The sequence below is a fragment of the Sciurus vulgaris genome, assembly GCF_902686455.1.
Source record: "Sciurus vulgaris genome assembly, chromosome: 7".
Lineage (NCBI taxonomy): Eukaryota > Metazoa > Chordata > Mammalia > Rodentia > Sciuridae > Sciurus > Sciurus vulgaris.
The window spans coordinates 126,436,329-126,453,089 of record NC_136467.1 but is presented as its reverse complement, the minus strand read 5'-3'; the positions used below and the strand labels follow the sequence as shown (position 1 = coordinate 126,453,089).

At 46.1% G+C, this 16,761-nt stretch overlaps 1 protein-coding gene across 1 annotated transcript; it reads right to left on the bottom strand.

The window, feature by feature from the left end:
- Positions 1-9: 9 nt before the first annotated feature.
- On the bottom strand, positions 10-15,251 carry DHX16 (DEAH-box helicase 16). The gene is made up of 20 exons (XM_079146376.1): positions 14,865-15,251; positions 13,243-13,487; positions 12,985-13,147; positions 12,601-12,657; positions 9,456-9,710; positions 9,098-9,301; positions 8,826-9,017; positions 8,227-8,337; positions 7,947-8,062; positions 5,991-6,201; positions 5,709-5,807; positions 5,447-5,599; positions 3,652-3,792; positions 3,313-3,475; positions 3,086-3,204; positions 2,907-2,974; positions 1,745-1,907; positions 1,475-1,636; positions 1,050-1,223; positions 10-230 (listed from the first exon to the last, which is right to left on the bottom strand). Exons 1-20 carry the CDS (start codon positions 15,069-15,071, stop codon positions 102-104), a joined length of 3,132 nt encoding a protein of 1,043 aa, XP_079002502.1. The 5' UTR covers positions 15,072-15,251; the 3' UTR covers positions 10-101.
- Between the last annotated feature and the right edge of the window lie 1,510 nt (positions 15,252-16,761).

Genomic DNA, 16,761 nt, shown 5'->3' with positions numbered 1-16,761 from the left:
CCACAAGACTTATTGCAAAAATAATTTTATTTGACAGATATTAAATAATATATGGAAGGAAAAGGAGGAGCTGGTGTCAGGTTCCATTTGTGTCCTTTTCTCTACCCTAGCTCTTCTCGTGTCTTGCCTATTTTTTTGGGCATTTTCTTAGCATGGGGATCTTCTAGCTCTTTGGCCTTATAATAATGGGGCGCCACTTCCAGAAGCCAGCTGCTCTCAATCTCCAATACCTAGAATAAAGAGAAAATATCAGTAGGTTTCCCTTCTATCCAATCAGGAATCTTAAGTGTATGTGGTCAAAAAATGTTCTTTTTCCTTTTTTTGCAGTGGGGAGGTCTTTTTTTTTTTTTTTCTTTAAGAGCTTTTATAGTTACACATAGTAGTTGGTTTCATCCTAACTCATATGTGCACTGAATTCAATTTCAGTTTCATGATCCCCACCTCTTACCCTTTTGACTAAAGAACTAGAGGAAAAGGTACCTGGCTCTATTATATACCCAAAGGGCAAACACCTCAACATGTACCTAAGATACCAAGTAAGCTATCCCTGAGAAAAGCTTAAAAGAAAAAGATAAATAAAATACATTCTGTGAGGACAAACTACATCTGCTTTGTTTATCATTATAGCCTCAGCACCTTAAACGCTGAGACAGTGGGCAAATACTTATTTATACATACACGTGCATTCATACATACTGAGGATTGAACCCAGGGGTGCTTAGCCACTGAAATACATACCTAGCCCTTTTTATTTTTTGAGCCAGGGTCTTACTAAGTTGCTAAGATTGGCCTTGAACTTGTGACCCTCATGAGTCATTGGGGTTACAGGCATACAGTGTGCCCAGCTTGCAAATATTGAATGAAGTGTAGTTCTCAGATCTCACAAGACACTGAGAAGCTATTAGAAAGAATGTCTATTCAATCCTACCTTAAACAATATATTTTCCTGTGATTGTGCCAGTCCTAGCAACTTGAACCTGGGTTCTTAGCTTGCCAACACAGTCTCCCCATACAATCTTCACCCACCTGGGCAGTGGATGGTCCCTTACCTGTCTCATGAACTCCTTGGTGGTCAAGACAAGTTCATGGTAGAGCAGCCAGCGTGGCTGTTGCTCGAAAAGGGAAGAGTTGGGATGAATGAACACTGTCTGCTGCTGTTTCACAGTGCGATAGCCACTACGTGTCAACCGTGCTGTGTGGTAAAAGTAGCCAGCAGTGATGGCCTAAGGAGTAGTTCAGAAAGAAAGTCAATGGGAAAGGTGGGCACGGGACCCTTGGTCCTCATCACCTTCCTAGTTCAGGCTTTGGGAGAACTAGAAATGTAAGGAATGTGTGAAGAACCCATTGAGAATAAACTAGTCTGCAGAAAAAGGCTTTGGAGAATGTTTTGCACAAGGTGAAGGGCTCAGGCTGGGGAACTGCTGCACACCCCTAGGCGGTCCTGAGTGGACAGCAGGAGACAGGAGATGCTGACCTTGCGTACGCGGATATAGTCCCCCTGGCAGGAACTCAGACCAACTTCTACACGCTCCAAGAGCCCCTCTAGCTGTTCCCGCACATCCCGGGCTCGGCGCATGGATCTGAACTGTACAAAATTCTCATAGCACCACTGGGAAGAATAGCCACTCTCAGCCCACTGTGAAGAGGGTTCAAAAGAAAAAAGGTGGGAGGCCTTAAGTGTAGAGTAGACTAGAGCCCCCACCCCCCACTTCTCCCTCACTCCCATTCACCCAAGAACAGTGACCTGTGTGTATACGTTTAGCAGAACCAGGTGGTCCCCACCAGGGAGGAAGAAGTTGACTCGGGCATTGTCTGCATGGACGACCTTATCTTTGGGTCGGTAGAAGATGGAGTTGTTGACAGAGAGCATGGCGGCCACTGTCAGAATTTCCTCTGAACAGCTATACCTGAGCAGGAAATAAGAAGTATGAGAGGTCAAAGCCAAACACCTAAGAATAGACACATGGCGAGAGGAAAAGTGATAGCTGTGATTGCTACTTCTCACATTGTGGAAGCCAGTTAGGACAGTGGCTACACATCAGACAGCAGATAGATTCTGGTAGCAGCAGTAGCAGCCTAGAAGTCCAGGAGGGGGAGCCATAGGTGAAACAATTACATAAAAGGAACTGCATGGAGGCAGAAGTAGGAAGCACTGGGATTTCTGAGGGTGCTACAAGAGGAAGGTGTGCATTGTGTGACTTGGGGAAATTTCTCTGACCCCAACTACAACAGAGGAATGGCATTTAAAGGTGGTCTCCCACAGCTATATCCAGATCTCAGTCTGAATCTTAGGAATGAGCAAGTTCCAAAAGTAATCTCACTTAGCACATCTCAGATGAAAATCTACTTCTGTTCATACTCCTGATTTTTTGTTAATTTAATATGAACAAGGACAGGACAGTGATTTATAGACCCTTGTGGGCCTCAAAAAGGGCACTAAGGAGCCAGGCATCATGGCACACCCCTGTAATCCCAGCAACTCAGGAGGCTGAGGCAGGAGGATTTTAAGTTCAAGGCCAGTCTCATCCTGAGTGAGACTGTCTCAAAAAATAATGTAGCTTAGTGGTAAAGAGTTCCTGAGTTCAACCCCAGTACCAAGATAAATAAATAAAGGGCTGCGGGTGTAGCTCAGTGATAGAGTGCTTGCCTTGTATGTCAAAGTCCTGGGTTTCATCCTCAGTACCACAAAAAGAAAGTGGGTGGCGGGGAGGGGACAATAATAGTTCTCTAATAACTGATCTGTTATATAATATATAATATTATATATATATATATATATATATATAATGTTATCTGTTATATAATATATAATGACTGAGAGAAAAAAGAGAGACAAAGGTGTCCCCCAAGACGGGGGAGACATGATCAGTTTGTGTTTGGGGGCCAGGTGAGGTGTGAGTGCTTACTTCTCAGAAGCCAAGATCATTTTTGATAACATGGGGTCCACCGGCAGCTCTGCCATCTTTCGACCAGACTAAGGAGAGGAAAGAGAGTTTAGGCCAGTCTTCCTTCAGATTTCCTTCAATCATGACCCGGGTCCCTAGGGCACCCCAGCCCCTTCCTTCAACCTGCCCCAGCCCCTTACCGTGGTGAGCTCCCCTAGGTGGTTGAGGGCTCCCAGAGCATATAGCTGCTCCAAAGCTAGCAGTAAAGTCTCATATGGTGGAGGGTCCAGGAAATCAAAGTGCATTAGATCATGGATCCCTAGAGAAACATGTGGGGGATACAACAAAATCCCCACACAAGAGCCAATGACTCCAGCCCTGCTCCCTCCTCCCTCCTCTTTCAGGAGGATTGGGGTATCCCAATCACCTAAGCTCTTGAGCAGCAGCACAACATTGCCCAGGCTAGTCCTCTGGATCTCAGGCACTGTGGTCTCCTCCAGCTCATGCTGATAGGCCCAGGCTGTATACAGACGGAAACACTTCCCTGCAGCCACCCGACCTGCCCGGCCAGCCCGTTGATTGGCTGAGGCCTGGAAAGAAGAGGTTAGCTGATGATTTGGTCAGGGAAAAGAGAGAAGTGCAGTATTTACACAAGCCATCGGGGAAAATAAAAATGCTTATCCCCCATTCTTTAAGCAGCTCCTGAGATGGACCTCCCCAGTGGAATAATTCCACCTTTCTCTACCCCATGGAGATCTAGGCTCACCTTGCTGCAGGGTGTGACAGTGAGCGACTCCATGCCTGTACGGGGATTATAGCTCTTCTGTTTACAGAACCCAGGATCCAGCACATAAATGATGCCCTCAATAGTGAGTGAAGTCTCAGCAATGTTTGTTGCCACAACCACCTGAGTGAGAAGACATGTGGATATTTCACTCATGAAAAAATTATCCTGGAAAATTGGGAATAGAGAAGTGGGTACAGTGAGGAGCAGAAGCTAATAGAATTAGTGGTCAAGTTCAGGAGAGGGAGACAAGGACAGGAAAAGGGAAAGAGAAGCAAGCAGGGAGAGTCAGTCGGTCAGGACATAATGCACAGTGGAAATGGAAAAAGGATTTAGGGTCCCATCCCCCTCCCTGCAGAGGTGGGAGATGGGGATGTCCAGGTTCTTTCCCCATCTTCCCCACCACCACTTTCTGTAACAGCCTCCTAACCAGTCTCCTAGTCTCTATCATGTGGCATCCAGGATGGTCCTTCTAAAATATAAACCTGTCATATTACTCTCTAATCCTTCAATGGCTTCCCAACCCATTCTAGAATTAAATCCAAGCCCCTTAAAGTCTGAGTCACAGAGCCTTTCACCTCATCTACAGGTTTTGCATCAGCTGTTGCCTCTATGCAGCACTCTTCTCCCACAAGGCAGCCTGGCTCCCTTCCCTCCCCTCATTCAGCATCTGCTCTACCTTCACCTCACTGGAGAGGGTTTCTCTACACTCCAAGGAAAATAGCCCCTTGCCATTCCTCACCCTCACCAGCCAGAGTCAGTTTCCATCCTCCTATGCTGCTTTGTATCTCTTTATAGGGATTCATAGCCACAAATTGACATATTTTACCACTTGCTACAAACTGACATTATGTATTTAAGGGCCCACTATCTCCTCCCATTAGGTGGAAGTTCTGTGAGGCTAGAGACTTTTGTTTTGCTCATCACTGTATCCTCATCTCCTAAAACAATACCTGGCACACAGGAAGAATGTATTCCTTTTTTTGGTGGAGTGGGTCATTGGGGATGGAATCCAGCATCTTGAGCATACTAGGCAAGTGCTCTACCACTAAGCCACACATTCAGCCCCTCACTAAACATTTGTTGAATGAAATCTCTGCTCAAAATCCTTTGATTGTCACTCAACTGTCTAAAGTCCAACTCTTTTGCCTGACCAACTCTTTTGCTCAGCCCAAGCCGATCTGGTCTTGGCTCACTGCTACACCACATGAATATCCCACTAAGAACACTAGTTCCACTCTGACTTCAAACACACCTTGGGTCTTCTTCTATTTCCCCAGTCATCATTTGTTTTTTTTTTTTTTTTTTGAAGGGTGGACACTGGAGATGGAACCAGGGGTACTCAACCAGTGAGTGATATCCTTAGCCCTTTTTTACTTTTTATTTTGAGACAACATCTTGCTAAGTTGTTGAGTCTGACCTCAAACTATTTCCTCAGTCTCCCAAGTAACTGGAATTACACTTGCACCACTGCACCCAGTCCCTGTTTTTCTTAAAGGCCCATATCAAATTCTACCTCTTGGCTCACTGAAAGCTTCCCTTCTCTTTTCTTCTGAATCTCTACATAGTACTTATTCCCTGGATCATGCACTTAGTTATTATTTTCAGTTCACATCGTATTCATTCTCTCTCCAGTCCCACAGGTAAGGTTCTGGCTGCTCCTTAGTGTCTGTAGCAGTACCCAGCACATGCCTTATATGGGGAATACATACACCTTCTATTTCACTACCTGCTGTACGAAATCTAACAGGGAAGAATGGAGGTTTCTTCAACTGACCTTTCGTGCCCCAGAGGGCGTGGGTTGGAAGATGCGAGCCTGCATGTCAGAGGGAAGGTTGGCATAAATGGGCAGCACCAGGAGCTCCCGAATTTTGGAGCCCAGGCGGCGACAACGATCCTGGAGCATCTCACAGGCAGCCTCAATCTCCTCCTGGATTTGGGATGGGAAAGCAACAGGGGTCACAGAGTTACAGATGGCCAACAGGTCAGCCCAGTCTTTCCCTGTTATACATCATCCCCTTTCCCACCATGTCACACACCTGTCCTGTCAGGAACACCAGGATATCCCCAGGTGGCTGGGTCACATGGATCTGCAGCACAGACACAACACAGGCTTCCAGGTAGTCAGCCTCAGGAGCCTGGAAAGGGGGAAAGACATGGTGTCACAGGATGGCCACCTGCTCAAACTCCTCCCAGTTCATCATAACTTTATCCCAGATCCCTTTGGGTTTTCCATTCTACCCTTCCTTCCTTGGGATAAACTCCTCCAAAGGCCCCAGTTTCTCGCCTCAGACTCAAGCCCATGCTCCCTGAGGGGGCACCTTGGTGTAGAAGATGTCAACTGGAAATCTCCGTCCAGGAATTCGGAAGACAGGGGCATCATCAAAGAAGGTGGAAAAACGGGCAGTATCCAGTGTGGCAGAGGCTACCAAGACCTTGAGCTCAGGTCGGAAACGTGCAACATCCTTGATTAACCCGAAGAGAATGTCTGTGTGTAGGGTCCGCTCATGAGCTTCATCAACCATGACCACACTAGGGGAATAGGGGGAAAGTAAGGGAGGAAAGTTAGGCAATGCAGCATTTGACACCAGGTCTCCTGGATGAGAGGGAAGCCATGGAAGCAAAGGACCCAAGAAAGAATGTGGGGGCAGGGTCTCCAAGGAGTAGCCAAGCATCCCAGTTATGTAGGTTAGGAAAGTCCTGGTACCAGTGGTCTACAAACTGTCCCAGCCTTGGCAGATAAAAGTGGCCAAGATGTAAAGGCTGGAAGCTAGGGTTGTGACAAGTCAGACATTTCTGGATCAGAGTCAAGAATCTGTTTAGATGTCTAGCACAGTGGAACAACAACCATTATCTCAGCTTCTCAAGAGGCTGAGGCAGAAGGATCACAAGTTCAACACTAGTCTGGCAATTTAGTGAGTCCCTGTCTCAAAATAAAAAACAAAAAGGCCCAGGAGGTATACCTCAATAGGAGAGCACCCTTGGGGTCAATCCTTAGTACCATAAAAACAACAACAAAAAGTCTGCTTAGGGTCAGCAGCTGCTCTCACTAGAGGAAGCAGAAGTAAGGATATACTTTAAAGATGAATAAAAAAGTGAGAGCCAGGACTCTTTCCAATGAAGGTGATTGGAGGTGAACAGACAGACTTTAGCTGCCAGGATATAAACAGCCCAGCAGCTCTCAGGGGCCTGTGGGGTGACTGCTGCTCTTTCTACCCGAGACTTCAGATGCCTTGGTTCTCACCTAATTGGGTTATCTGTATTATACCTTCTTTGGTTTTCTGGGTGGGAGCCAAGCCCACAGGAGCTTACCTCTCCCCAACCCCACCATTTTGTACCTAGCCCTGACTGAAGGTAAAGTCTCAGCCATTTCATAAAGTAGGCTGGTTAAATGGGAGAACCCCATACACTAGACACTCTTACACAAGCCGGTCCCCAATGGGTTCCCAGAGATTTCTGCAAAAGCTGTGAAGGATCAAATCATATCTGTCCAAGTGTCCACTGTGATCCTCCAGGATTAGAAAGTCCACCCTCTGAAAAGCTGAAAATGCACACTGCTTGACCAGCCCACCCAACACCCTCTCATCCAGGAATCCCTTCTCCCCCTCAATACATGCTGATCCAACTCTTGCTTGGTCATCTCCAGCACTGAGAGCTCAGTGGCGACAGACCAAGCCACCTTGAGATGTGGGCTGAGGACCAAGAGCCAGGGTCCAGGCACTCTGATCAGATCTACAATCTCTGCCCCTATGAGGGTTACATGGCTTGTAGCACTGAGCTGACCCATCTCCCTGTATCCTCCCCTATGGTTCCTAGCGGTGACCTCTGGTGTAATGTAAAACAAGTGTAATTCTTCTTAACCATGTAACAGCCCTTCACATATTTTGAAGATATCGGCATGTGTCACAAGCTTGTATCCTCTAATCTGAACACCCTGGGTGTCTTCAAATGGTCTACTCATGCATTTCAGATCCCATAGTACTACTTCACCATCCTGATTTTGTGAACCCTGGAAATAAATGGGCAATGGGGCAGGTTTTCTTGCAATCTATTCTGTTCTCCAGCCCCAATTCCATGGACCTGCAGATTGGCTCTAGGACTACTGGAACCATACAGATTCAAGACATGGTAGGTTAATCAGAAGACAAGGGCCAAATTAGCCAGACAGAAAGAAAGAGATTAAATGATACGGGAAGGCACTGAGGGGAAGGGGACAGCAGGGCAGAGGGATGAGAAGACAGGTGGCTCTCCTGTGGAAGGAAGGGCCCTGTATGTACCTATAACTTGCCAGGTCAGGCTCAGAAAGGAACTCCCGGAGAAGCATCCCGTCTGTCATGTAGCGGAGAACTGTTCGCTCTGATGTGCAATCCTCAAAGCGGATGCTGTAGCCAACCTGGTTAAGGGGACATTGGTGACCAAGAGTGGGATAGAGTTTCCTGAAGGAAACTCAGGGATAAAAGAAGAAGGGCCAATACCCAGCCCTGTGATATGAGGACAGGATGGACTGAATCCCAGATCTCAGGGGTTCCCTTCACCCCTGAGTCCCCAGAGTCTCACCTCATTCCCAAGCTTCACACCCATCTCCCGGGCCACTCGGGCAGCTACACTCATGGCTGCCACTCTCCGGGGCTGGGTGCAGGCAATCTTCATACCCTTCGTTGTATAACCCTGAATGTCAAAAAATAAAGAGGATTCCAGTAGCTCAGTGGTAGAAGGTTTTCCTTTGCTAAATATGGCCCCTGAGGCCCAAAAACAATTCGGAGAAAGAAGTTATAAAAGCCAGGTAGGGCAGGGGGAAAGGAGACAATGGACAGAAGATAAAAGTCAGAAAAGAAGGGCAAACAGGATGACAGAGGGCCCTCAAAGGGGACAGTCAGTCCTTGAGTCCTACCCTTTAGGTTACCAAGGACAGGGCACCATACCACACTCATCTATCTATCTACACATCCTTACAACCTGAACATCTCCCAAGCATGAATAACATAGCACCAAAGAAGAATAAAAATGCAAAAAGGGTTTGCTGTTTATTCTCAAGACCCTCATGATTTAATGGGAAAAGCCAGGTATATAAGACCTAAATATCATGTAAATGAGCTCTGACAGTAATAGGCTCATCAATGCCCTGGGCCTGGAATTGGAGGGTCTGATGATCATACCTCTTCAAAGAGGTACTGTGGGATTTGGGTGGTCTTCCCAGAGCCTGTCTCGCCTTCAATAATGAGGACTTGATGATTTGCAATGGCAGCCAGGAGCTCCTCTCGAAATGGGAACACAGGGAGGCTGCGACGGACAGCCTGGATGGACTCTTTCTGCTGAGCCTGGGCTGAAGGGGGTGGGGCTGATGGCTCCTAAGGAAGGAAAAGGAAGGCTGTGAGCCCCTCAGCCAGTTCAGGGACTCCTCAGAGTGTCCCAGAACTCTCCCTCTCACCTCATCACCCTGAAGCTGAGTGGCACGAACAAACTCAATGGTCTCCTCCTCCTCCAGCACCAGTTGATATTTGGGCTCCTGGGAGGCAGCATCTCGGGCTCCAAACTTCAAAGATGCTGCCCCTAGGCGGGCCTCTTCCCAGCGCCGCTGCTCCTCCCCAGGAGCACCTGATTCTTCCTCCACTAGGTCCACAGCACGAGCTGGCTACAGAGAGGAGATACACAAAGACGTGAAAACAGGGGATGCCCTCTCTGCCCAGTCCCTGCCTCCTTCTTCATGACCTTCACCCACAGCAAAAAGCAAGAGAAGGAGCCAGCCAAGGTGTTGCCCCCGCCAAAGATTCATCTCCCCACCAAACCTGTCCTCGAGTCTCCTTGGGCATATGGTAGCGGTTGGTGGCCTCCAGCTTCTCCTGCTCACCAGCTGCCCTGTACTCCCGGGCTAGATCCCGCACTCGCCGTTTGTATTTAAGCTCCCTGCGCTCATGTCGGCTGAGTTCCACATCCCCAAATAGGAACTCCTCATCAGCCAGCTCTGCCTCCAGGTCCTCCAACTTTTCTCGCTCTCGCTTTGCCAGGTACTCTCGGCGGGATTTCTTTCGTAGTTCAGGTACCTGATCAGGAAGAAACAGTCAAATTCTTATCTCACTAACTCTCAGTATGAATAATTCCCTGATAAGCAGGTGTGAGAACCTAAAGATAGACCCTTCACGTTCCCTCTGCAAACACATTATCGAAATGATTTACCCAAAACTGTACTTTTTTTTTTTTTTTTTTTTGCACAGTACTAGGTATTGAACTCAGGGTCACTCTACCATTGAGGTATATCCCCAGCCTTTCTATTTTTTATTTTGAGACAAGGTCTCACTAAGTTTCCCCAACTATTCTCTAACTTGTGATCTTGACTCAGCTTCGTGAGAAGCTGCGATTACAGATGTGGTCACCACACCTGGCTAAAGGGGGCCTCTTTGGAATGCCATATGCTGACCCCACAAATTGTCTTCTAGCAGCAGAATCTAGTTGGAAGCATTTTCTGGGCAGTATCACCCTCTTTGTCAAAATAGATACATCACAGCAATTATATGAATACTTTCTTCTATTTTACTGAAGTAAGTGGAAAGGGTGAAAACAAAAAGAATGATCCAGTGTTTAGAAGCATATGTCTCAAGCTGAAAATGAGAAACAAAGATGGAAACTACTGAGGGCGCCAACTGTAGGCAATCTTCAGCCCTAATTAATATGCCCTGATCTTAAAACTGAATGACTACAGTTTGGAGAAGGAATAAAAACACTAATCATGTGGCCTGAGCTGTGGCTCAGTGGAAGAGTGGCTGCCTCACACATGTGAGGCACCAAGTTTGATCCTCAACACCACACAATAAATAAATAAAATAATAAAGGTATCATGTCCATCTACAACTAAAAATATTTTTTAAAAAATCATGTACAGAGGTTGGGACTATAGCATAAGAGAGTATTTCTAGAAGTCAAAATGTAATCAGGGTCACTAAGCTCTCTAGGACTAACCTCTCTCCCTACAAAGTGGCTTCTAATGGTTACCTATGACACAGGCTTTTCAGGATCAATGATAAGAGAACTGACAATATCCTTAAGGCCCTTCCCAGCTCTAACCATGGTGTGTCCCATTGCAGCATCAACTGAACATCAAAAAGAATAATGATATGAGATTGTAAAGTATTGAAAAATAAAAATTCATGAGTCTGGAAAACAAAAAAAAAATGGGAAAAAATTTTTAATCATCAATGAAATAACTATTACACAAAACTTCTTATGTAAAAATTGGTAATTAAAAGGAAACAAACATTTATCCCTTTTAAAAAAAAATATTCTTTAGTTGTCAATAGATCTTTATTTTTTCAATTTATTTACATGTGGTGCTGAGGATCAAACCCAGTGCCTCACACATGCTAGGCAAACACTCTTCCACTGAGCTACAACCCAGCCCTTATTCCACCTTTTAAGAAAGAACTATAGCCAGGTGCAGTGGAACACACCTGTAATCCTGGCAGCTCGGGAAGCTGAGGCAGGAGGATTGGTAGTACAAAGTCAGCCTCAGCAATGGTGAGGCTCTAAGCAACTCAGTGAGACCCTGTCTCTGAAAAAAATACAAAATAAGGCTGGGGATGTGGCTCAGAGGTCGAGCAAGTGCCCCTGAATTCAATTCCTGGTACCTCCCAAAAAAGAAAGAAATTTGGCTTGTTCCTAAGTGTTGAGAAAAAGCTCTTTATATAAAAAAATAAGGTAAGCCAATCAATGAAGATGGAAAGACAGAATCCCAAACCACCATTTTGAAAACCCCAACACAATAAATGAATTAGGAAAGGATTAACAATGGTTGTTAAAACCATTAACATGAAAGGCTGCTGGTATAGAGGATGTATAGGAACATAACTAATAGTATGTCTCCTTGATGTTATGCAATGTAAGGTGCACATCACTGACCAAAAAGTGCTCCAGCCACAATTGTTTGAGTCCAGGTAAGTTTTAGGCCCAATTTCCACTTTAAAGAAAGCACAGGGTTTAGAAGAACTTAACACCACAAAATATATATAGAAAGTAGGAAAATGTACAAGATGAGAAGGAGAAAACACAAAACAAACTTAGGGAGCCTAACAAACAAATGCAACACATGAGCCCTGAGTGTATTCTGGTTTGGAAAAGCAGTTATTAAAGACATTGGAGCCAGGCACAGTGGCATACACCTGTAATCCCAGGGGCTCAAGAGGCTGAGGCAGAGGATCACAAATTCAAAGCCAGCCTCAGCAACTTAGCAAGGCCCTAAGCAACACAGGGAGACACTGTCTCAAAATGAAAAAAGAACTGGGGATGTAGCTCTGTGATATAGTGCCCCAGGGTTCAATTCTTAGTACAAAAAAAAAAAAAAGAGATTTGGAGATGCTGTACCTGAATGGTCAATACATCCTGGATGATGAGATGGCTACCCTGGCCAGCCACCCCTGCATCACAACAACATTCCAGCTGCCTTATGTCTTACTAAATCTCAGGAAAAGGAAGAGTTAATATTTCACTTAATACCCAATGTGATTTGATCTTAGAGTCAAGGAGAATTTGAGCTGGGCATGATGGCACACACCTGTAATTCCAGTGGCTTAGGAGACTGAGGCAGGAGGATCATGAGTTCAAATCCAGCCTCAGCAAAAGCAAGGCACAAAGCAACTCAGTGAGAACCTGTCTCTAAATAAAATACAAAATAGGGCTTGTGGCTCAGTGATCAAGTGCTCATGAGTTCAATCCCCCGACCGCTACCCCCAAACTAAAAAAAAAGTCAAGGAGGATTTGTGGTGGATTCCTTCTCTCTACAACTTAAGGCAGTCCTTATGAGTTCCTAGCAACCAAACCTCCTCATCTAAAGACTTACAACCCCAATCAACATCCTCACTGTATTTCCTGTTTCACTTTTGCCTGTGGCTAACTACCCCATCACAAAGTCCTTTTGTCCTCTGGTCTTAGCTTGGGACTCACCATGGCTTTCCGATCTTCCTCAGCCATCTTGAGGCGCTTCTGAGCCTCTTCATAAGCCTAGAAGAAACCAATAGTGTCAGAGAGGAGGCCAAAAAGCTCCCACACCCATGACCATTTCCCTTTAAAATAATGAGGATTGTTCAGATGTACCCTCTGAATGGGTACAAGGAAATGTTCCCTTTCAGTGAGAAATTTCTGTGGTTCTCTGTACCCAGCAGAGTTGCTTTAGCCAGAAAACCCACAGTGGTCCTGTGACCACAGAGAGGAACACATCCCTGGAGAGAGCCCTTCATCTTCCCAAAGATCATAATCTCTGTGATCACAGATAACTCAGATTTCACCTAGGGTCCTAGGGGATTTACAGAATATGCTATTTCTCCAGACCTTCTTGTCTGACCGCTCCAGGACATTGCGAGTTCGATCCTTGTCTCGCTGGCGGACCCGCTCAGCAAAGGCATCACGTTCCTCCAGATCCTGAAGGCGCTCCCGTTCTGTCCGTTCCCACTCATCCTCTGACTCTGGCTTCTCAGTCTGTTGTTTACTTGCCCTGTAGTTCAACCCAGGGCATCAAATAAGGACATTCAGAAGGTATCATCCCACTGTCCACCTGCCCCACCCTCTCTGCCCTTGCTTCTGACTCACCCTGTCTTCTTCCCTGTCTCAGGAATCTCTTCTTCTTCTTCTTCCTCCTCCTCCTGGTGTTTCTTCCTGAGGTGTTTCCGTTTTTTACGCTTCTTCTGGAGGCTGCTCCCAGCCCTACCCACAGTCTCTTCACTACTCTCCTCACTGTCTTCCAGCAACTTGTAAGATCGATTCTTTTCCAGTAGGGCTCGGGCCTCTCGCTCTGCGGCCCGAGCTGGCTTTTCTACCACCACCTTCCGTGGTACCTGTCAGCAGAGAAGAAAACAAAGAGGTGTGAGTAACTCTTTGTTTTGGTACTGGGGATTGAACCCAGGGGCGCTTAACCACTGAGCCACATACCCAGTTCTTTTTTATATTTTATTTAGAGACAGGTCTCGCTAAGTTGCTAAGTGCCTCGCTAATCTGCTAAGGCTGGCTTTGAACTTGAGATCCTCCTGCCTCAGCCTCCCAAATTGCTAGGATTACAGGCGTGTGCCACCTACCACACCTGGTTAAACATTACTTGATCTTAATTCAACCTTCAATCTCCCTCTTCCATATAGCTTTACCCTATATTCATCAGCCTGAAAAGGGCCCCTCAGCTTATGAATTTTCTTTCATTCATCCATTTAACAAATATTTATTGAAGCCTGTGCCATGCACCAGGTACATGCTAAATACTAGGGATACAGGAATAAACAAGAGACAAAAATGTCTGCCCTCATGGAGCTTACATTCTCAAACCCAATTCTCTATTGCCCAACCTTTCTCATAGCTCTATTATTCCCAATGATTAAGGCATTCCTACACAAGGACTGACATACTACAAGGAGTATTTTGCAATCTGACAGTGCCTGTCACATGCCTGACTGAGTACCAGACAAAGGCATCATGGTACCTACTTTTTCTTTTCTTTATCCCTCCCGGTGCTTTTTGGCAATACAATGCAGCACCTCCTGCATTCCAGACAAGTGCTCTACCACTGAGCTACATCCCCAAATCCAGTACTTACGTTCTAATTTCATCTCTCATCAAACACCATATGAGACAGCCATAACAGGCTATCTGTCATTCTCTGAACATACACTTACTCAGCAGCTGTTCTGTGAGGCAGGTAACTGTTAGGTAGGAGAAATACCAAGACAAGAAAGGCACAGTCCTGTCCACCAGTTCACCTTTTATATATCTTTATTCTTTCCCCATTTCGACCTGACAAATTCCAGGGAATCTTTGGGCCTGCTTTTCCTGATCAATTGTCCCACCTCTTTAACCCTCCCGCTCCACTTTCTACACATCTGTTATAGCCTCGTTATTCAGAGTGTGGCTCCTGACCATCAACATCATCTGGAAACGTGTTAGAAATACAAAGATTCCTACCTAATCTGCATTTTGACAAGGGCCCTGGACGAATCATATGTAGGTTAACCCTACACTTAAACCTTCCATCTTCTCCACTGAGCTGGATATTCAGCACCTAGCTCAGTGCCTAAGCGACAACGGACAAGAGATAAATGTTTGTGAATTGAACTTACTTAACTTCTGGGCCAGCTTCACTAGGACACATAACAAGGCCCTCAGCCCTGCTCCACATAACAGGGCCCTCCCGCCGCTCCACGCCAGGCCCCGCCCCGCCCGCCTGACACCTTGTTCCAGAGTTTCAGGGCGAAATCCCGGGCGGGCCCGCTGAGGTCCAGTGTATCGGTGTCTCGTAGGCGCTGCACGAAATCCTCGGCGGAGGCACAGCGCTGCGCTGTACCGATCAGGAATTGCGCTACGTGCCGCTCGCTGAGCCCCAGCACCGAGTGCAGCTCCTCCTGAACCCAGCGCTCCAGCGCCGCCGGTGTCGCCATGGCGACCCACGCTCCCTGCTAGAGCCCCCACGCGTACAGAGCAGCGGTATTGATAGCCCAGCCCGTCGAAGTCCTGGAGCCGTAGGCCAGAGCCTCAGCCCCACAAGGGAGCTGTGGGTTCAATTTTCAGCAGCTCAAAGCCGTCTTTCCGTATTGCGGCGTCCGGAGGGGACCGAGCTTTTCCGGCCTAAGTACTATGGTGGCCGAGCAAGTTCAAATCTCGCAGAACCGTTCCCTGAACTGGAAGTAATGTTTTCATTTCCATCCCTACTCAATCTCTCTGTCGCCCCCTAAAGGTCAGTACGCAAGTGCTCTTCTCATTCATTAAAAGTTAGGCCTTTTAAGTAGCTGTAACTAAAGCATAGAACAAATCGGACAAAATCCCTTACGGAAGATGCATTCAGGGTTCAAGGAGCCAAGATTCATAATAAATAAGTAAAATATGTAAGTTCTGTGGAGCCAAAAACAATGCAAGATAAGAAAAGTTTGGGTTCTATTTCAAATGGGAAGATCAGCAAGTACATACTTACATAAAAGATTAGTCCGCGCTGATTAGAAGTGACCTTTGCTGGGACTGGTAACTGAAGCAGGAGTGAATACAAATTAGGCATAAGGGAGGACTTCTAAGGAAGAGGAAACTTGCAACTTGGCGAAAATTGTTCAAGGGGGAGAAAAATCTGCACACTAAAGAATGGACGAATTGTTTTGCTGATGGCTTAAGAAATTGTCTGGCAGCTGCTTATTTAAAAATAAGCAGTACCTAGAGGGCACGGTAAAGCAGGCTGTAGTTATTGGGAGGCTGAGACAGGAGGCTTGAGCCTAGGAGTTGGAGCTAGTCAGGGTAATGTAGGAAGACCCCAATCTCAATCAATCAATCAATCAATCAAGAATAAGCAAAATCTGTTATTTATTTTGCAGCAGTCTGTTCTCTGTGGCCCTTCTTTAAATTTCTTTTTTTGATATCAGGGATTGAACCCAGGGGCACTTAACCACTGAGTCACATCCCCAACCCTTTTAAAATATTTTATTTACAGACAGGGTCTCACTGAGTTGCTTAGGGCCTCACTAAATTGCTGAGGCTGGCTTTGCAAAGTCCTCCTGCTTCAGCCTTCTGAGCTGCTGGGATTACAGGCACACATAGGGCCCTTTCTGTTTTTTGAGACAGGTTCTCCCTTCGTTGCTGAGGTTGGCCTCAAACTTGTGATCCTCGTACCTCAGCCTCACAAATAGCTGAAATTACAGGCATACACCTGGATACACTTTTGTGGGCACCTGGATACACTTTTATGATTAGTTGGATATGCCAGACACTATAGTTAGGAAATAAAAATTGGTATTCCAGTTAGCAGTCACAAGTGGATTCATATATTTGACTTTTGGACACATCACTTACTGTTTCTAAGTTGTGCTGTGGCATCTGTGGGGTCTCAGAGCTTCCTGTCTCTCTTTTCCCAGGTCACAACTAATTAGGATCTTTACCTAATTAGATACTAATGTAAGTGTTTTGTTTTTTTCCATACCCACACCTTCTCTGCTCACTCTTAACACCTTGCTTGTTCCCTTGCTGGTAGATTAAAGACCTTTGACATATTCTAGTACATCTTGGATTTTATTGAAGAGTCTCTGACTAGTCTGAGAGAAAAAGCTACTCCTGAGGCTGAGGCAGGGGAATTGTTTGAGACCAGCCTGG

Bases quoted from the DNA above. Each gene is read 5' to 3' on its own strand.
- DHX16 (XM_079146376.1), bottom strand. From the start codon at position 15,071: ATGGCGACACCGGCGGCGCTGGAGCGCTGGGTTCAGGAGGAGCTGCAC. The intron at 13,148-13,242 runs GTGAGTCAGAAG...GTTGAACTACAG, and splicing joins GAGACAGGGAAGAAGACAGG to GGCAAGTAAACAACAGACTG. The intron at 9,018-9,097 runs GTGAGAGGGAGA...TTCCTTCCTTAG, and splicing joins CTCAGCTTCAGGGTGATGAG to GAGCCATCAGCCCCACCCCC.